Genomic DNA, 22182 nt, shown 5'->3' with positions numbered 1-22182 from the left:
TAATTAGGAGAAAGGAGGGAAAAACATTACTGATGGGGAACACCCTGTACAACGGCCAGGAAGGTAGGTAACAAAGCAAACACAAAGGAAAGAAAAAGGCTAGCTTTAGGAGGAGAGTGTCAGAGGCAGGGAGAAACCAGGCATGAGATGGAGCTTGAGTAGGAAAGTCAGCCAGACCTTGCTGGCCTGTACAGGCTGGCAAATAGAAAGTGTTTTGGGGGCGCCTGGTTGGCTCAGTGGGTTAAAAAGCCTCTGCCTTCAGCTCAGGTCAGGATCCTGGGGTCCTTGGATGGAGCCCAGCATTGGGCTCTCTGCTCAGCAGGGAGCCTGCTTCCCCCTTTCTCTCTCTGCTTGCCTCTTTGCCTGCTTGTGATCTCTGTCAAATAAATAAATAAAATCTTAAAAAAAAAAAAAAAAGAAAGAAAAGAAAGTGTTTTGATGTGCACACCAACAGAAAATAATTGAGACCTTTGCAGGGTTTTAAGCGTGAGTGTGGGTGGGTAGATAGGATCAGATTTGCATTTTGAAAAGATTACTGGCTTTGCTGTAGGAATGGATTAGAGGGCAGGGCGAGAATGTATGGTTTACTGAGATAGATGCTTCTCTGAACAAATGCATGTAAACTTGAGAGTTTGAAACATCGGGTTTTAAGGAAATTTAGATTTTCTAAGAAAAGAAACCCTGGTTTTTGTCTTTTAAATCTTTCATGTTTATTTTTTAGGGGCAAGGCAAAATTGGTTCACAGTGAGTAGAGAAAAGGAAGAATGAATGAAATTCCTTCTCAGAAGTCCTGGGATAAAGCATGTCATCGATTATCAAAGTTAACTTTTCCTCCCAAAATGAAAATTGCTGTATTTTTTTGGAGCATATACCTAATATAAATTATATTCTCAATAAACAACAGTATAGAAAATGTGTCAAGAAATTTTTTTAAAAACTGAAATTCAATTACTGAGAAAATTAACGGCCCCATTCATAAAAAGATAGTGACTATCCTTTTAAACTACTTCCATGCTAGTATTCATATATGAACTTATGTATATATTCTAGGGACCATGGTTATCAATAAACATTAATAGAATGAATTAATTTTCTTATTATATATGTTAATACATTGCTTTTTTCACTCAATGATAAGCCATGGACTCATAAAATGCCACATTGTCCTTCCTAATGGTTGGTGAGTAATTCATTATAAACAAGTACCACAATTTAAGTAAATAACCCCACATTGATAGATGCTCAAATTTTTTAGGCACATAAACAGTGCTCAATGAACACCCTTGCAAAGACATCTTAATATACCTGTCTAGGATAAATTTCTGGATAGGAAATTGCTGGGTAAAAAGATATATACATACATACATTTTTTTTCCCCTATTTGGATACATATAGCCAAACAGCCTACCAGATAAGTTATTCTACATTCCCAATTATATTTATTTTACTATACCTCTGGTGGATTAAAAATATACTTATCAACTGGTGTTTTTTATGCAACAGTCCTCTGGTTACTGGCCAACATATCTTCCCACATGTAATAATTTGTATTCTTTCTTATATGGTTTACTACGTCTTTTGCACATTTTTTTTTCTACTAGGTATGTGGTTGACCTACTGATTTATAAGAGACATCTGTATATTAGTGATAGTGAACCTTTCTCATATATACCCCAGATTTCTTTTTCCTGGTACACCTAAAAAAAAATCTTTATTATATCTCTGAAAAACAAGTTTTATAATTTTATATAGTCAATTACGTCAGAGATTTTTCTTTAATGCTCTTGTTTATGTGTTCTACTTAGAACTAGGTCTTTCACAGTAGAAATACTTCTCTAATTTTATTTTCTTTCTGTACTACTTACACTTTTGAGAGCATTTCTGGAGGGCAAGAAATAATACTAATGACTTTATTAAAATGTTTATAACTTTTGCAAGAAATTCTCCCTTTTGGATTTATCCAAAAGAAATAATAGAGACAAAGTTTTAGTTTCAAGAATATACACTAAAGAATTGTTTAAAATGACCAAAAAATCTATAAACAATGATAAGCCCAACAATAGAAGACTGGTTAATCAATTATGGTATTCTCCATAGCCATTAAAATGACACTAAAAATATTAATAACTATAAGCACAAATATCCTAAGACCCAATTCATAAATACCAAAAACAATTTCAGCTAGGTACCGAAAAAATGACTGTATTTACACAACAGTAGTTAGTTGTTACCAGAAAAAATGAGTGATCTTTTTTTCTTATTTTTTTCCCTTATGAGCATGTTTAAAGTATGAAAAAAGTTTAAAATTTAGTGTAGCCTATAATTATGCAGATAAAGTGCAGCATGTGTGTTTTAGTAGGAAAGGGTGCCTTAGACTAGAGGTTGTCTTCAACCTTACAAGCATAGCTTCTGCCTCATCCGATAATCCTGAGCAAGTTGGTTAACCCTTTTGTACTTGAGTTTCCTCAATCTGTTAAATGAGTATAATAATACTACCTTAATTTAATTTAGAAGGCAGGGTGTAAACTGTAATTCACTGTAAGCTACATAGAAAATGGTGTTCATAATATGATATTATTTATATTCAACTACATGATTATCATTGCTTTTTTGGCTTAAACCCCTTTCTTGAGGTAGGACTGACTACAAAAAAAATATACAAACCTTGTATTTCTTTTATTATTTCTTCAAGGGTTTTTTCTTTTTCTTTTTTCTTTTTTAGTAATCTCTACACCCAACATGGGGCTCAAACTCACAACCCTGAGATCAAGAGTAGCATGCTCTTCTGGCTGAGCCAGCCAGGACCCCTGCTGCACCCATTTAATGTACACAAACTAATGAATATGGAGATAAGTACACATCTGTGAAACCATCATCACTTCCTATGCCATCAACATATCATCCATCGTCTTCAAAAGTTTTCTACTGCCCACTTTATTTTTACTTTTTTTGTGAAGGACACTTAATACCCACATCCTTAGCAAAATTTTATACAGTACAGTATCGTTAAATATAGGCATGATGCTATACAGTAGATGTCTAAGACTATTCACAGGGCATAGCTGAAGCTTTGTACCCTTTGACTATCAGCTCTCATTTCCCCCTCCCCACCCCCAACCCCTAACAACCATTACTCCACTTTCTGCTTCTAGGAGTTTGACTAAATACCTCATAAAATAGTATCATGCAGTATTTTTCCTTTTGTGTCTGGCTTATTTTACTTACCATAATGTTCTCCAGTTTTATCCATGTTGTTGCAAATGGCAAGATTTCCTTCCTTTTTTTTTTTTTTTTAGGACAGAATAATATTCCATTGTATATGTATTTTTTTTTAACATAAATTTAGTGGAAACATTAGCTCAGTACTTTAAAAAATAACATCTCTTACTTAATAAGGAAAGAAAAAAGAAGAAACAGAAGAAAAAGTTGCCTACCAAAACACACTGCAAGGAAAGATAAATTATTCAACAAACATTTCCTAATTGCCTAATATGTGCTAAGCTGGGATTGGGGTAGGGGATTACAAGAGTGAGTAACACACAGTTACCATTCTCACATACTTCATTCTGGCAGATGACACATGTCAATCCCACAGACAGAAGCATACGCCATTGTTCCTAGAACCTAAAGAGTCCAAGTGTCTCTACCAAGGTAGTAAATGACAGTCATGTTGGCCATCAAATATCAGCTGACCAAGGTATAGGATCTCAGCCTCAGAGCAGTTCTAGTGGGCCAGTATCAAGATAACCTACAGCACTTTTACATAGCCTCAAGTGAATTTAGGGGATAAATTGGTTGGGGAATGCCCCATTCTTGAGGGGTTCCCCTGGTAAGCATAAGGGGGAAATCCCCTTAAATATGGTAGAACCCTCAACTGCAAATTTAGGGGCTAAGGGGAGAACAGATCCCTGCTTGCTAGCAGGAGACTGGAAGGGGTGGGGGAATTCTTAAAAACTCCATTTACACAACAGGAGATCCCCTGTTACTCAAAGTTCCCTCATAGGGCTGTTTTTGAGACATTTGTGAGCACTATCTTCTACTTTGCTTCTGATCCATCCTCCTTAGGGTTCAGAGAAAGACAACTGAATATATATTTATACAGAAAAAATGATAAAAATATAAACACATACAAACACCACACAGTCACACCATTTGGCTGTTAGGAGTTCAGTAGTCCTAGAATTTAAGTCATTCATTTGTACCATTTTAATCTAGTGTTCATTCCTAATTAGTTCATGTTTAAATATAATTCCAGACAGAAAACAAGATGGATTTCACAAAATATAAGGTAAGATATACGTCTGAGAAAAACACAGTCCCGACACAGTTCACACCATTAGGGATTCAAACACTTTCGGTGACTCTGGTGCTGCCTGAAAGCAAAAATAGTAATACTAGCATAAACTTTCAGAGCGCCTATTAGGTACTAGACATATAAGATACATGAAAGCAAAGACATGCATTTTACAGTTTGGGAATGAAAACAATTTGTAAAGTTGAAATAAAAATTCGTAAATCCATTTTCACTTACCATTACCTTAATCCTTAATCCTAGATAAGCAATTAACTTCAGTAATTCTTCTCTCTTTTTATAGCGGAGGCAGTGGTGGTCAAAATACAATAAATAATGCATTTATTTGCAAAGTGCCTGGAATTGAAAAAATGCATTAACGACAAAGTACAATATTATTATAACATTTTCCCATAAATTAATATGGAAACACATATTATATGTGACCAAGCAGGCAGAATCATTTTTCTTCAATGTACAAATTAGGTCAGTGTCATGATTCTACTGTCTTAGATTTCCCAACTACTAAAACAAAGCAGGACAAAATGAAGAAAAAAAAAAAAAACCCACAAACAGTAACAATCTGAGGATTTATATCAGAATTTCAAGCTGTTGATCACTGGTAGGCAGATAACAATATGATTATTACTGGAAAAATAACTCAAAGCCAATACCTTTTTGTGGCAGGTTATCAGCAGCATTCTTTACATTAAAATTATATTTCATCTATAATATAAAACTAACATTTTCTTGATATATAATACTGTTTATTTTCATAGATATTAAAATTATAATGAATTAGGCAGAAGTTGCTTTGTATAAATCTGTACAATCAACAGTATATATGAGTCTTGATGTGCATGAATGTGCTTATCCATTGAAAAATATTACTACTAATGGTACTTTATGTCTGAGAAAAATCTGTTTGTTAAAATTAATCTTGAGAATCACACCATATTCCACACTCCACATTATATACTCAAAGCTATAATATCTATCTCATTTTAGAAAGAGAAATTTCAATAGAACAGAATCATAAAACTAGAGGGCCTAAAAATTGTAACACATGCTCTTTATTAAACATATTACTTTCCTTTAATACATAATGCAGCCTCTAACAATAATCTGTAGGTGTAAAAAGTTTGTGCATATTTTTTTTTCTTTGCACATCCCAAAGTATTTAACGTAAAAAGTATACCCTGTCATATAAACGTCCTTTTCCCCTTTTTCAACAGTAATTATCTTGAATATATTTCGTATTAGTTTGATTTAAAATATTAACAAAAAAGTTAAAAAGCCTCGCCATAGGTTGAAAACATCTTTTTTAAACCTGAAATAGGTTTGAATAAAAAGAACTTAAGACTATTTCACATTTTAAAACAGTAAAACGAGTCCAAACACATTAGAATTTTCTAAATGTAGCCTATTGAAATTTCAGGAATAGGAGTATAAGGGCTCTAAGTTGGACAACCTTTTTCTGAAAAACTCGACCAAGATTAGGAGTTTCATTTCCAGCTCAGTTTGTTCTTCTAATCATTCTGAATTCCATATGCCATGTAAACAATTAAAAAAATAAATCTCAATAACTAATTCTTGTTTTTAGATCCACAGTCCTTGGAGTCGCACACAACGTCCGTAGAAACAGACTCCTCCCCGCTCCTGGGGAAAACCCTGCCTAATATTTATAACGTTATGACATACTGTAATACTCACAAGGTGGTTGTAGAAGTATAAACACGACTGGAGTTATCTGATTGGCTGGTGGTGATGTAACACCCATGTCAATACTTCCCAGTGAACGCACGTGTTCGACCTTTTATTTAAATTTCCATTTCATCACAGCAATAAGACACTCGGGGCGGTGCATTTTCTGTGAAATGATTATTGCCTTGGGCCCGAGGTGCTGCCTCGCACACACAATGCTGCAGACAAGGAGGTGTCGGTGGTTGTAACCTCCTCGCGTGAAAGGCACCGCCTGGTCCAGTCTTTGTGAAGGAACAAAATAAGTTCACTTCCTTGGGCACCGCCACCCACCCCTAGCAAATGACAAGGCTGGAGCGCAGCAGCTCCCACCGCACAGTTATTTCCAAAGTCCCAGGTGAACTCGTGGCGAGAGAAGGAAAATGTGCGTCCCGGGCGCGGGTAGGTGCTTGTGGGCAGCGGGGAGGCGGCCAGACCCTGACACTCGCCAGCTGTTTGTCCTCCGCGTAGCCCGGCCCCGGCCGCACACGCCCGCCCCCTCCCCGAGACCCCCAGCCAGACGCTCGGCCTTTTGTCCCCCGCCCCTCGGCCGACTTCCTTCCCCCCTGGCCGCACCCCCGCCCCCAGGCCGGAGGCGCGGCCCAGCCCCTTTCCTGGTCCCCTGGCGCCCCCACCCCACCCCAGCCCAGCCCCAAGCCCAGCCCCCCTCCCCCAGCCCGGCCCCCACCCTTTCCCCCTCCAGCGGTTACTGCTACCCCGGTGCATTGTGGGCGCACGGTCCGTTGTTCATTTGCCATTCGACCTCCGCCAGGGCCTGGTCGGACGGAAACGCTCCGCCGGCTTTATTGTCGGTTCGTTATGTGGCGGAGCCCAGCAGTTTAACGTGCCTCTCGCCCTCAGCGCCTGGGAAGCGGGCGACGGCGTCGGGACTCCTCGGCGCACCGGAGGAAGGATATCTGTTTGGAGGGTCGGTGTGTGCGCGCGGCTTTAAAGAGGGGCAGCGGAGGGTCTCCCCGCACTCCGCCTCTCAACTTCGAAGGCCCCACGCGCCCCCGGCTCGCTGCTCACCTCTCCGCCGCCCGCCCCCTTCTCCGCGCGGGACGCTGCCCGGAGCACAGCGGGGCGGGGGTGGAGGACAAGGAGGCGGCCGGAGGCGGCGGCCCGGCGGGCGGCGGTGGACGCGTGAGGCAGCCCCGGGAGCGAGCACGAGCCGGGCGGCCGGGCGGGAGGGCGAGGCCGAGCCCCGCGAGACCGGAACGCCGGGGGTGGGGGCGGGGGCGAAGCCGAGGGGGAGCGGCGGGGAGCGCGCGGGACGCGGCCCGAGGCCGGGCGCGAGCCGGGGCACCGGGCGGCGGCGGCGGCGCGCGCCATGTCGTTCAGTGAAATGAACCGCAGGACGCTGGCGTTCCGAGGAGGCGGGTTGGTCACCGCCAGTGGCGGCGGCGGCAGCTCCACGAACAATAACGCTGGCGGGGAGGCCTCGGCTTGGCCTCAGCAGCCCCAGCCAAGACAGCCCCAGCCGCTAGCGCCTCAGCAGCTCAATGGGCGGGGGGCCGACGAGGAAGTGGAATTGGAGGGCCTGGAGCCCCAAGACCTGGAGGCCTCCGCTGGGGCGGCCGCCGCCGCCGCCGAGGAAACCAAGGAGTTGCTGCTCCCCCAAGACGCGAGCGGCCCCACCTCGCTGGGCGGCGGTGGCGCGGGGGGCCCCCTGCTAGCGGAAAGGAACCGTCGGACTCTGGCCTTCCGAGGAGGCGGTGGCGGCGGGGGTCTCGGCAACAATGGCAGTAGCCGCGGCCGCCCCGAGACCTCGGCGTGGCCCCTGAGGCATTTCAATGGGCGAGGGCCAGCGGCTGTGGATCTGGAGCTGGACGCGCTGGAGGGGAAGGAGTTGATGCAGGACGGCGCGTCCCTGAGCGACAGCACCGAGGACGAGGAGGAGGGGGCGAGCCTGGGCGACGGCAGCGGGGCGGAAGGCGGCAGCTGCAGCAGCAGCAGGCGGTCGGGCGGCGATGGCGGGGACGAAGTGGAGGGCAGCGGTGTGGGAGCTGGCGAAGGAGAGACTGTCCAGCACTTCCCGCTCGCGCGGCCCAAGTCCCTAATGCAGAAGCTACAGTGCTCCTTCCAGACCTCTTGGCTCAAAGATTTTCCCTGGCTGCGGTATTCCAAGGATACTGGCCTTATGTCTTGCGGCTGGTGCCAAAAGACCCCTGAGGACGGGGGAAGCGGGGACCTTCCTCAAGTGGGGCACGATGAGCTTTCGCGAGGGACCCGAAACTACAAGAAAACCCTTCTTCTGAGACACCACGTCTCTAACGAGCACAAACTCCACGAAGCCAACGCCCAGGTACAGTATATCCTGCTCCCTACTTTTTCAGATCTTTTAGGGAGAGATTTATCAGCCAAAAAGCGACACACTCTTGGGTGAAGGCATCGTTCCAGTTGTGGAATTGCAGGGAGCTGTTGCGTGGGGGTTTAGAAAGCCTGGGAACAAGTTTTCAAAAGTAATCTGTGTTGGGAGGGGTGGGGAATGGAATGACAATTTTCTAATCGTGGCGCTGAATTTATTTATTATGAGTCCGTCCTTTGCCCATCAGAATTTTTAAGAAGTATAAGAAGGCGAGGTTGAAGGTTTTAACTTTAAAAAAAGTTGACTTGCGGTCAAAAATTTTATTAGCTGTGATTTTAGAAAAGCTGCCTTGTGTTTCATAGACTTTCAGCATGCTGATGGAAGTCAAATCTGGCATTTAAAGAAAGAGTTAAACAATTTCCTTAAGCTTTGATGCAGACCCTTTCAGGAAAACATTCAGCTGAGAAAATTCTATATATCAGGTCTGGATAATGTGAAATGTGAGCGCAGTATGTAAATGTAGAGGAAGCTATTTGGATAACACTCCTTGTGGATAATACTACTAAATTCATCTCCCTTGAACTTTTCTCTTACCAAAGACATGGCTTTGGTAAACTATTGTAGTTTTTACTTGTTTCCTTCTACCCAGGTTTTTGTGCTGAGATTTTCTGTAATCCTCCCTTTTAGGAAAAAAGTTTCTTGTAAATGCAGTTTACTTTAAACTTTGCATATTAAGGTGTGATTTTACTTATATCAGGTAGTAGGCTGGTAGAGAATATTTCCTAAACTCCTTGAAAACAGAAGTCCTTAGTTAGAAAACAGGCTATACTTCAGTCCTTACTTCTTGATTTATAATTTCCAGTTTAAAGATAGTAGGCTTACCATTTTGGTAAATCCTTTTTTAAGCTGAAAGAGATGTTGAGCCAGTTCTTGTTTTAAGTCTTTTCAGACAACCTGTATTCTTTTGTATTGGTAAAAAGTCACTGATTATAGAATGTCAACTTTCAGATGTGATACCCTCTGCATGTTTATTGGAGTGATCTTGCTGTTCAAAACACTTGCGCTGGAGTTAATTAGGTGCTATCCAATAACTCCATTGCACAGTAGTTTCTCAGAAGTTAACTTTAAAGCATAAGGTTATTTTTCCCATGGGAGAGTGGTAAGTTTCTGCACAAATTTGAGTTGCCTAAGCTCTAGAAGGAAGGTCACTTAAAGATGTACAATCCCAAAAGGTTAAGTAAATTGTCCTAAGTCTTAGAGTCCTTGATGACAACTGAGACTAGAGCCTATAGGGAATGTTGTAATGGAAAAAGAATGGCTTTTGGAGTAAATCTGGGTTCAGATCTCAAGCTTTCTGCAATTACTAGCTTTGTGAGCTTGGGTAATGGAGTGAAATATAACTAATGTTTCCTTGTGTTCTGTATGCCAAGCACACATTACCTTACTATGCAAAGTAATTATTTTATTTTATAGGTGTAGAGTTGGGGACTTTAAAGAGTTAAGTAAAACGTTGTAAGATGATGGAGGTGGGGGACTTGTGAAAATGAAAGTGTACTTTCCTAAATAATTAGGTTGGTTATTCAGAAAATTCTAAAAAGAAATATTCTTAATATACAGTGGACCAGTTACTCTTATCAGCATAGTCTGTCCCTGTAGGCAAATCCGAGTGGGAATGCAAAATATAATTAGCTGCTTAGTGAACCTGAAATCAGAGGAAGGGGAATTAGTTGGATAACCTTATGATAGTCTTAGAGTGGTGTATCCTTCTCCCCTAGGCTTATCTGGATCAGGGAATTCAGTCCCTAGGTAAAACGTTTTCTAAACTTGATCTCTGAATTATTCCTCCTTTTCTCTTTGCCCCCCCTCAAAAGTCCCCTTTTTAAGATATCATGCATGCCATCTTTCTCTTATTAGGACATTCTCTTATTAGGCTGAAGACAATACAATTTAGTAAGTCGTGTGTCTAAGGTTATATATTGGTTTCTTTGATTAGATTCTGGATGTTTCTACTCTGAATTGATCCTAACTTCTCCGTTTTCATTGCAACGTCCGTTTGGGGTGTTAACCTTGCTGTTGACCCCAGGTACTACCAGCATATCTTTGTCTTGCTGATTCGAGTGACCTTTTCAAGAATTGACTTATTCATACGGGCAGAATTCAATTAGGTTTTTTTTGTTTTTGTTTTTGTTTTCCACTTTACCCTGTAGCTTTTGACTACCTGTAGGAGGCAGTATAACACAGTCTGTAAGAGCATTCTGGAGTTGGTTTAAGGTTAGGGGGACTGAATCCTAATCCTCTACTTTCTGGGCAGGCAAATGAGTTTAACTTCTAGTTCCCCTATGTATGCAAAGTATATGTGCCAGCATGTAATGACTTAAATGCTAGCCATTATTATTTATCACCAATAACTACAAGTTTTTGGTAGCCTGGTACCTCGTGTGTCTCAGTGTTAAACCAATTTTGATAGTTTTGCCCACTTCATCTTACGGGATCAATCCTGATTTTAGAGAATCCTAAATTTTCCTTTTCATATCTTCAGAGACTTTGGCCATCCTGTTCTTTAAACATTCTGAGACTTCTCATACATGCACATTTTTTCACTACTTCATAAGAATATCTTGCATTAGCTTTGTTCTATCTTGAAAATGAAATGAGAGTTCTGTAGTTCTTCAGGCAAGAATTCAGTTTGAGCCTAAGGGTCGTTCACACCCTTTATTCCCCTCAACTCCTCTAGCTTATTTAAAAGAGGGATGCTTTTTGAGAGGAGGTTGGCCAAATCTTAAAGTATCACAAGTGTTACTTTTCTTTCTTACTTACACGTTCTGAAAGTAAGAAAAGTTCTTTTTCATTAAGTCCGGGGTGGCCAAAGAATTAAAACACATTTCTAGAAAGTTTGCTGTTCTGTAATATTGCTCATGGCAGAGTCAAAATAGTCTCTCAGAATCTGTTCTGAGCCTTCTATTTCAGAGAGATTCTTCTATTCTTCATAAGGATGTAAGGGGTAACATAACATACAGTTTTTATTTTAAGTAGTAACTGCCTTCATCAAGGAAAGTTAAGTGATTAGGTTATACAGGATTTGACCATTTAGCCTAGAGGACTCCAAAATTGCTTTAACAGTGGTTACCACTGTATCTCGGTTCAGATCACTTTCTACTAATTGTGAAATTTTCATAGCCTAAATTACATTCTGTCAACTCTTTCCAGTTTACTAAATCTAAAACACACCATCAGATGTATTGCTGTAATTTCATTAATCTTTCTAAAAAATAAATACTGAATTTAGGTCAGTGATCTGATAGACATTCAACTAAAGCAAAACTGACATGGTCTTGTCTGTAACAGCCTTCTTTGCATTTGACAAAGATAAGGCTTAAAGGTTTTTTTGTTTTTCACAGTGTAGGAAGAAAGGCTGAAGAACCTTTCATTAAGAAATATTAAAGATGAGGGGCACCTGGGTAGCTCAGTAGGTTAAATGTCAGGCTCTTGATTTCAGGGTTATAAGTTCAAAGCCCCCATTGGACTCCATGTTAGGTGTGAAGCCTACTTTAAACAACCAACCTCTGACCCATTAAATAAGCATTTTGTATAATATATAGGGTCTAACATTCATTATGTTTGATTTGTTAAGCTGGTTCATTCCCCCCCCCCTTTTTTTTTTTAACTTTTTAGTAGTCTTTGACAGTACCCTACAGTGTGTATAGGATTGGTTTCTTTCTCCCTCTTAAATTTACTTACGTGAGGTAGATCCAAAGCACTGGAGCTAAAACCTATAAATCAGACATTTTCTCTGCCCTCAAGGAACTTGTAGTCTAGTGAGAAGAGGCAGACATAATAAAATGAATAGGTATCTTTTTAGAAGTGTGTTCGAGTTACGGGGAAAATGCAAAAGGAAGTCATCAATTCTGCTTGTGAAAAGTTGGGAGAAGCTTGTATAATTGGCTCTTGAACTTCATTGTGTTAAATGAATAGGTGTTGAACAGGGAGGGGTGAGCATTCCAAGCACTGTGATTGGAAGCGGGATTAACAAAATAAAATTGAGAAGTGGATAATTCGTTACTGAGCAGGATGAAAAATCAAGTTTGAATAGGTAATAGACTATGCAGGGTCTTTTGTCATGCTAAAATGTTTGTATTTTATTCTGTTAACAAATGGGCAAATTGTTTAGCAGTGGTAAGTGGGAGGATCATGAAATATGTTGCTGTCATAGACACTTGCTTAATGCGTGTGTGTTTTTGAGAAGAGTGCTGGAAATAAAGCATATCTTTGGTATCTAAGATTGGCTGAAGGTTAAAATTACCTGAAGATTTCCATTCCACCACTGATGTATAGAATTAGAATTTCCATTTTCTTCAAAAATTTGGATTCAGAAGTGGAATGATTTTATTCTTTAAATAAAGTGTTCCAGGGCGCCTGGGTGGCTCAGTGGGTTGAGCCGCTGCCTTCGGCTCAGGTCATGATCTCAGGGTCCTGGGATCGAGGCCCGCATCGGGCTCTCTGCTCGGCAGGGAGCCTGCTTCCCTCTCTCTCTCTCTGCCTGCCTCTCCGTCTACTTGTGATCTCTCTCTGTCAAATAAATAAATAAAATCTTTAAAAAAAAAAAAAAAATAAAATAAAGTGTTCCAGTGGGCAGCTGCAACAAAAGTAGTAAAGATTTCTTTTTTAAGATTGTATTTTTTTATTTGAGAAGAGAGATAGCACAAGTGGGGAGGAGAGGGAGAATAGGGAACCCAGTGCCAGGGTCTTGTCCATGACCCCAGGACCATGACCTGAGCCAAAAGCCAATGCTTAACTGATTGAACCACCAGGTGCCCCAAGATTTTTGTTTCTAATGCTTTCAGTTTACACTTCCATGTTTCATATTGGAAATGCCTTTTTATCCATTTATTGAAAGGATTGTAATTTTGAGTAGATAAAGTAAATAGTAGTTGTTGATTTTTTTAGCTAAATAGTATTTTCTTAACCTTTTTGGATTGACTACACATGAACTCACTGTTAGCAACTGAAATTCTCTCTCCAACTCTCCTTTCATAAGGGTGGGGGAGATTAGGTGATGGTCTTGGGTTCTCTGCTGTTTGGGGCATTATCTAGCTGCCCAAGCTAGAGTGCTGAAGACTGACCCTACAATACCCCCACAGTATCTAGTATGTTCTGTTGATTTTTATCTTCCCAGATATTTTTCCAGACTCTGACCCATTACCCCTCCCTCCATTAACATTTTGCGTCTTAAGTTAGTTAAGGTCCTGGTTTCTTGCAAGTATGTAGCACTATTAACAGTACCTTCACCTGGGTCACAGTATCTCTAGTTTTAGTTCTGTGATACTAGTTCCCTACTTAGCTGTCAAAACCGTCTCTTATATTTTATAATCCAATCAGATGTAAGGCACCTGTCACAGTCATTTTTAATCTGGGGGGGAATATGATTCCCTTGAAAATGGATGGAAGCTATAGCCTCCAAAAATATTCATAAGGGCATTAATTGCATTTCTTGGGCTTTGTGGTAGGTCACCTTGAAGTTCTTTCATAAATCTGGAACTGTGAGACCATCTTGTTACTTTTTAATGCTGTTACATTTGCTTGGAATGCTCATCCTCCCATCCCATTTTTTTATCTTCTAAGACTCTGCCCAGGTACATCTTCAAACCTCCCCACCGCGCCCACCACCACCACAAATAACTGGGCTAGGTAGACTTTCTCTCTGCTCTCTTAACACCTTTGACACTCTTGAGTACCTTGAGTCTTGCACTCTAGTGGTCTGAACTCATTTTGGGTCTACAGTTGTAGAACTTGCCTAAAGTAGGCATCCACTTTATGCGTATTAAATAATTGAGTCAAGTCATGATTTTTCAAGCTTTTCAGCAACATTTTCCTCTGTAAGTAAAATATTTACTATTATTATTATTATTTTAGTTTTTCTGGAAGTAAGTTTAAAGATGCATATTACGTATATATTTTCTTTTTTATATTAATTTTAGAAGAGTTGATTCTAAGGTCTCTTCCAGATCTGAAATCATAATTTTACTTATGGGCATCTTTACAAATAAAAAAACTTGAAGACTTTTCAGATTTATAGAATCTTTGATGTAACAGTTTGTCTCATTTCTGAAGTCTGACTATCCTTTTTTTTTTTTTTTAAAGATTTTACTTGTCAGAGAGAGCTTGCATGTGCACATACAAGCAGGGGGAGAAGCAGGCTCCCAACTGAACAGGGAGCCCAGTGCAGGACCCAATTCCAGGATCATGACCTGGGATCATGAGCCGAGCCTAAGGCAGATGATTAACCCATGGAACCACTGAGGCGTCGCTCAATGTCCATTTTCTTAAAATCTTGTTTAGCCAGTTTAGATGAATGTCTGGGCTATGTTGTGTTTTCCATTTTGGGAAAAGGAACAGAAAAGTTTCCCAGCATCTGAAAAGACCAGTTCTAGAAATACTTAAAGCTTTTCATCAGTGTATTTTTTATATCTCAGTGAATTCATCAGTATACTCAGTGGGCATTTAGAATGTTAAAGAAGGAACCAGAGGCAGAGATGGCGTGAGTTCCTTTGAAAACTGCTTTAAGATTTTTAGTTTATTACTAAGATTTTCTTTTTTTTTTTTTTTTAAGATTTTATTTATTTATTTGACAGAGAGAGATCACAGTAGACAGAGAGGCAGGCAGAGAGAGAGAGGGAAGCAGGCTCCCTGCTGAGCAGAGAGCCCGATGCGGGACTTGATCCCAGGACCCTGAGATCATGACCTAAGCCGAAGGCAGCAGCTTAACCCACTGAGCCACCCAGGTGCCCCTAAGATTTTCTCAATATGTTTAGTTCAGCAAATAATGCCAGCTGTTTGTTTTAATGTTATGTCCTTATTTAAGCTCTAATTTACCCAAGTGCCCAAATAATACTCTGTTTTGAGAGTACACATACTCTTGATTTGAGAGTACACATACTCTTGACTTGGAAAGCCTTCATTTTAAAGAACATATTTAATAGGTGCTACAGAAACGAGGCACAGTCCTCTAATCAGTAGCAAAAAAGAAATTGGTGGTGGTGCTTATAAAAGCAAGGAACATTACTATTCTTTTAAAACATTAACAAGAAATAGTGGTTGAATAGTTGTGGTTGATTTGTATATTTTGTGTTAAAATAGAATGGGCAAATATTTTGGTGGATAGGCTGTTGTCTGAGTTATTTTTAAAAATTAGGACATTTGGTCTGATGATGGCTGAGAACTTCAGACTGGCCCCCAAAATGCAGAACACAGTGACCATCGCCTAAAATGACTGTATAGTTAAGACACAGCCGCCTCCTCAAAGATTTGAACTGCCAGATTTATAAACTTTAGGTGGCTTCTTGATTTGCAAATGCTAATTCACTGCTGTCACAAATACTTCATTATGTGCTGCCAAATTTTGATCAGTGTTTAAAATTTTGCTTCTTCCAAGTGTATATACTGTTATTGCAACATCAGAACTTTGAACCAAATGAGCTTTGCTGGGCATGTATGGCATGCATATAGCAATGCTTAGTTTCAGGCCTGCATTAACAGAAGGTTCTTCAACTTTGGATGTTTCTTCATTGAGTGGAAAGCATAAGCAAATTAGTAAAAAGTCTTATTCAAAGGGACATCAAGTAAATAGTACTCTTTTACAGAAATTGATACTGTAGCATTAATTGTAGTTTTTAGTATTGATTTAGATCTTTATATATTCACACATTTTCATTCCCTTTTGGTAAATAGTTTAAAATTTCACATTTAAAACATACTGGTTTATGTACAAGCTCCAAGGTTAAAACAATGTCTTTTTTAATCTCACTTCCTTCACTTCAGACCTTCAAAAGCAAAAATTTGGGACTAGTGAATTAATTTGTTTTGCTTATTTCCCTTAAACCTGCCAGTTGTTCATGAAGATTGGGTGTTTGGTAGGAGGTAAGAAGGCTAATTTAGACCTTGAGACTTGATAGATAAGCATGGGGGGGGGGGATTAGGATATTACAGTACTCTAGGGCATTATGTCTGTGAGGCACTGAGAACTAGTAGACTGCCAAGGGTCTTTTGGAAATGAAAAGGAAAATCTCTACCTCCCATGCATCGTTCTATAGTGATCATATACCCCAGACTTCCAGCGTTATCTGTACTATTCCATTACCCCTGTGGGAATACTGAAGTGGCCTGGAATTCTAATATTTGGTTTTTCAGTTGACTTCTCATACTTGAAAGCAACACAAAAATTCTTAAATGGATCACTGACCTGGTTTAGTTTCAAGGAAATTGATCTTTATGTGTGGCCTCTTGTGTTCAGTACTTTGACTTAACCTACTGTTTTTGTAATTTAGCCATGCCTGTGTGGGATTAAATGGAGTTGTGGGATTGTTTGGGAATCTCACCACCAATTAAATTATCCACATGAAAATTCTTTTGCAGTCTTAACTGTGTTACCAACACCTTTCAGTTTTTTTCTTAAATTCTTCCTCTCTCCTCTTCTCCAAGCCTATCTGTTTTCTCAGCGTGTTTTACAATCTAGTATGTACCTTCTCATGTTTTTTTTCCCAGAGTCATGGATGTTTGTTATTTACAGAAATGGCCTGTATTTAAATTATTATTTTATGCAAAGAAAATACGAATTTTTAATACTTCAGGGCCAGGAGTTTCAACCATCTTTTCTACCAGAAATATCTAAGAACATTTTTGACTGAAAAAAATGATTACTTGATTTCTCTAACAGCCATTATTGTTTGTTTGTTTGTTTGTTTGTTTTTTAAGATTTTATTTATTTATTTGACACAGAGAGAGAGAGAGAGAGACTGTGCACGGGTGGGTGGGAGAGGGAGAAGTAGGCTTCCTGCCAAGCAGGGAACCTGATGAGGGAGGTTCTTGATCCCAGGACTCTGGGATCTTGACCTGAGCAGAAGGCAGATGCCTAACAGCTGAGCCACTCAGGTGCCCCTCTAACAACCATTATTAAAGTGTGCTGTTGTTCTATGGGAATTACCATAACTTAAGAGATGCTAAACAGAACTATAGTGAATACTTTTCAGATTGATAAGAAAATTTACAAACTTTAAAGACTTTTTTTTAGTTCCTGGGTGCCTAGCTGGCTCCCAGTAGAGCATGTGGCTATTCATCTGGGACTTGTAAGTTCAAGCCCCACATTGGGTATAGCGATACTTAAAAAAAATAAAATCTTTTTTAAAAAAAAAATACATAAGAGTATTTTGAGTTCAGGAATTTTACTTTACATTTAGTATTTATGCCCCTAAAAAGACAATAAGACATTTTGAAAGTTAATTGGGAGGGCACCTGGGTGGCTCAGTGGGTTAAGCCGCTGCCTTCGGCTCAGGTCATGATCTCAGGGTCCTGGGATCGAGGCCCACATCGGGCTCTCTGCTCAGCAGGGAGCCTGCTTCCCTCTCTCTCTCTGCCTGCCTCTCTGTCTACTTGTGATCTCTCTCTGTCAAATAAATAAATAAAATCTTTAAAAAAAAAAAAAAGAAACTTAATTGGGAAATTATATGGCTGGGTATTCCTATAGTTGAAACACATTTTCTTACCTGGGTCTTAACTTTATTTTTAGATTTAATCTCATTGACCTATTTGATTGGATGTTTGCCAAGACTAAAAATTTACCTTTCTAGTACTGTTAAATAGAATGAAGTACCCAATATTATAACTTAAATATTTTATAATTCAGTGAGGGACTGTTGCATTCTTATTAGTTAGAGATAAGGCAAACTAATTTGATTCCTATAGATGAAAGTTTGTTTTCATAGGAAAGTAATTGCTATTTTAATTTTAAATAATTCTGGATCCATGTTCTTGGCTTATACACGATACATGCTATTTTTTTTTTTAAGATTTATTTATTTGTTTATTTATTTGAGAGAGAGAGAGAATCAAAGAGCATGAGGAGAGAGGTCAGAGGGAGAAGCAGATTCCCACCAAGCAGGGAGCCCAATATGGGACTCAATTCCAGGACTCCCAGGATCATGACCTGAGATGAAGGCACTAAGCTTTTTGCACTTTTCTCCTCTCAGTAATTGGAATTGTGAACACTACAGTGTCAATAAATCATGATTGCTAACAAAGTACTGCATTTGCTTAACACTTTTTAAAAAGTTAAATTGATATTTTCCTTCATTTGGGGATTTGTAAAAAGTAAATAAAATTTAATACTAATGTTTTCCATCCAATTACAGGAGACAGAAATACCATCAGAGGAGGGGTACTGTGACTTTAATAGTAGGCCAAATGAGAACTCTTATTGCTATCAACTTCTTCGACAACTAAATGAACAAAGAAAGAAAGGTATTCTTTGCGATGTCAGCATTGTGGTGAGCGGAAAAATCTTTAAAGCTCATAAGAACATCCTGGTTGCAGGCAGCCGTTTCTTTAAGACTTTATATTGCTTTTCAAACAAAGAAAGCCCTAACCAAAACAATACTACCCATTTAGATATTGCTGCAGTTCAAGGTTTTTCAGTCATCTTGGACTTCTTGTATTCTGGTAACCTGGTGCTCACAAGCCAAAATGCCATTGAAGTGATGACAGTGGCCAGCTATCTTCAGATGAGTGAAGTTGTTCAAACTTGCCGAAATTTCATTAAAGATGCCTTAAATATAAGCATTAAATCAGAAGCTCCAGAGTCTGTAGTTGTGGACTATAATAATAGAAAACCTGTTAATAGAGATGGTCTGTCTTCATCACGGGATCAAAAAATTGCCAGTTTTTGGGCAACTCGGAATCTTACCAATTTGGCAAGTAATGTAAAAATTGAAAATGATGGTTGTAACGTCGACGAGGGCCAAATAGAAAACTACCAAATGAATGACAGTAGTTGGGTCCAGGATGGTTCACCTGAATTGGCTGAAAATGAATCTCAAGGTCAAACAAAAGTGTTTATTTGGAATAATATGGGCTCCCAGGGAATTCAAGAGACTGGCAAAACAAGGAGGAAAAACCAAACTACAAAGAGATTTATTTATAATATACCACCTAATGAAACAAATTTAGAAGATTGCTCAGTGATGCAGCCACCTGTTGCCTATCCAGAAGAAGATTTATCCTTCATCAAGGAAGAACCAGGTAAATATTTTATATACAAAGGTATCTCACTTTTCATGCTAATTAACTATGATTAATTGGATATAATTGGTTGGATATATTCGAGGTATATTTGTAAAGTATTTCTTAAACTATGGAAGTAATACACAGATACTAAATTTGAGTGTTTATAATAGAAGGGAGACGATAACTCAAACAATAATGTAATTTTGGTATGTTTTTTCTTTCTACATGTGTATGTGAGTTTTTCAAAGTTGGTGCTAATAATCAGGTATTTGCTTATTTATGGCGTGTGGACTCGTCTTCATTTATAGTTCTTTGACTTCTCTGATCTTTGGTCTCTGTAATCACTTTTTTTGTACCTCAGTACTGCAAAAGATATAATGTAATCTTAGTTAAAATCTTAGTTGTAATATATAATCAGTTTGTCATTTCAGAATATTTTTAAGACCTAATGAACATTTTGTATCCCCAGTTTGGGGTGGGCTTTTGGGGTAATTAAACATTAAAGCGTTTTTTAGAATTTTGCAAATGACAGTGGGATTATTCCAATTTGTTTATTAGACCTACTGTTCTTACCATAAATCTTACAGAAGCTGAAATGTTTTAAATTTGTCCCACTGTCGCCTCATTTTCATTCTCATTAATGAAGACAGGACTCTGGGACATTTCTCCTCACTATGTAACTAAAAGAATATATACAAAATCTGCATGTCACAATTGTACTGTGGACTTTTTTTAATGGGTTTTAATGGGGTGGGAGACCATTGTTACAGTGTATAAATAGAAACATTTGAAACTTAATTGCCTTTGCTTAACTTAAATGTACTTGAAGAGTATTTCAAGTACTGTTGATTTGAGGTTTTCCTGTGCAGACCCCAGACTTAAGGTATATGTCTACCACTGTCACATATGAATCAATGTGTGTTTGGCTGCCTCAAAGCTCTGTAACTATTCAGTGTCTGATTTACATCATGGTGATGATGTAGGGATGGAATACTTTGTTAAAAAGAATCACTGTTTCTAGTTCTACAGGACAGAATGCCATAGTAATCCTATGAAATGGTTTCTCTGGCCTTTTAGGTGTGGATTTAGTTTCCATTGGTTTTTGGATTTACTTAGATGAAAATAAGCATACTTGCATAATGAATATGATTTAGTGATCTTTTCCCTCATACTTGCTGACTGTTAAATAATTAAATCCTCAGAGGCAGTTTCTTTCAAGTATTAAGGGTAGATTTTCATAGCATCGCTTTATTTTGGCTTAATTTTTAATATAGAAGACCTTGAAATTCTCAAAGATGAGCTACATTGTTTTTCTGCTGCAGAGATTAATCACTTTATAGTATGGTGGGAACCTTGTGTTTTTTTAAAATACACACATGCACGTGGGCACACAGATAATTTAAGGGCTAAGCATGTTTTGGGGGTAGTATTGGCAAAATCTATCAGAGCTAACCCTTTCTTATTGCCACATACAATTGGAATAATTCAAAGGAAAACACTACTATTGAGCCACAGTGCGTAATTTACAAACTGCCTTTTTTTTTTTTTTTTTTTTTAATTTATTAAAGCACAAGCGGGCAGAGCGAGAAGGAGAAGTGGGCTCCCCGCTGAACAGGGACCCCAACATGGGGCTTGATACCAGGACCCTACTGAGCCACCCAGGTGCCCCTACAATGCATACTTTTAAAAAACAGCATTACTAGCTATTGTTTCGGCAAGCACCCCCTCAGCTGAGTTTATTGATTGAATAGATGTATCATAAATTTCTGGTAGTACAATATGCTTTCAACTTTACCTATTATATCTTACAACTTAGAAAAATTCTGTCACGTTAGGGGTATCACTTTGGTGTCTGAATCTTGCCTAACTGACATTTTATCAGTGATAACACTATATTGCAGCTGTTAAAGTTATTGCAACTTCTCAGTGCCTTTAAATCCAACGTCATTGAGTGCCAGGTAATAGGGTTTCTTACAAGGATATTATGATTAGGACATAATATGATACAGAGCAGGGTTTGGCAGATTTTTACTGTAAAGAACCAAACAGTAAATATTTCTGGTTTTGCTAGTCATAAAGTTACTTAACTCTACCACTGCAGCCCGAAAAGTGGTCACAGACATTAAGTATACACAGAAGATCATGAATATGCTTCAGTAAACCTTTATTGCCAACCCTTGGTATAGGGCAGTGGGTCTTTATCTTTCTTGACTGCATATTGACATTACTTGGGAACTTTGAAGACCATGATGCTTGGGTCTTTGCAGTAGAGATTGAGTTAACTGGTTCTGGGATGTTGCCTGGTTGTTGGAATATTTATAAGCTCTGTAGGTGGTTACACTGTGAATGAAGTTTGAGATCCACTGACAAAGAGGAAAGAGCCAAAACTGAGTCATGATCTGAAGGATGAGCTCTGTACTTAACTGTGACTGTGACCAAATTAACTTAACTCCAGTATTCAGTTTCCTCATCTTTAAAGTGTGGTACTTATTTTAAGGAATTAATTAAGAAAATGAAATGACAAAAGCACAACTGTCAAGGTCATTATAGATCCCCCTTAAAATGGAAGATTTGAGATTATTTAAAATGAGTTTTCCAGTGAAGTATGCTTTCTACTAGATTCTAGAAGTTATTTTATTTTGAGCCAAAATTTGTTCTTTTAAACTTCATGATTCTGCCATTTTGAGTAGTATAATCTGAGCCTAACCTATTGACCTGATAACCAACCCTTCAGATATTATAGATAATTTATTAAACTAAGTGAATTCCTTATGCATTCAAGCCCCTTTAC

At 39.1% G+C, this 22182-nt stretch overlaps 1 protein-coding gene and 1 long non-coding RNA gene across 3 annotated transcripts in view; both read left to right on the top strand.

The window, feature by feature from the left end:
• LOC131826673 (uncharacterized) overlaps positions 1-913 on the top strand; it is a 70832-nt gene extending 69919 nt beyond the window's left edge. Inside the window, exon 2 of the long non-coding RNA XR_009351699.1 lies at positions 722-913. This is a non-coding gene — a long non-coding RNA (uncharacterized LOC131826673). The remainder of the gene's footprint in view (positions 1-721) is intronic.
• Positions 914-6168: 5255 nt separating this feature from the next.
• Positions 6169-22182, top strand: part of ZBTB10 (zinc finger and BTB domain containing 10) — a 37243-nt gene continuing 21229 nt past the window's right edge. The window contains exons 1-2 of one of the 2 annotated variants that reach the window (XM_059166149.1): positions 6169-6433; positions 18521-19406. In XM_059166149.1, the coding sequence (XP_059022132.1) occupies positions 6335-6433; positions 18521-19406 (985 nt within the window). In that variant the 5' untranslated portion in view covers positions 6169-6334. Of the gene's footprint in view, positions 6434-7274; positions 8337-18520; positions 19407-22182 lie in introns of those variants that run through there. The other variant, XM_059166148.1, reaches the window with a different exon arrangement.

Source organism: Mustela lutreola, chromosome 3 (genome assembly GCF_030435805.1).
Source record: "Mustela lutreola isolate mMusLut2 chromosome 3, mMusLut2.pri, whole genome shotgun sequence".
Classification (NCBI taxonomy): domain Eukaryota; kingdom Metazoa; phylum Chordata; class Mammalia; order Carnivora; family Mustelidae; genus Mustela; species Mustela lutreola.
The sequence above is the reverse complement of the archived record's forward strand: the minus strand, read 5'-3'. Positions and strand labels throughout refer to the sequence as shown.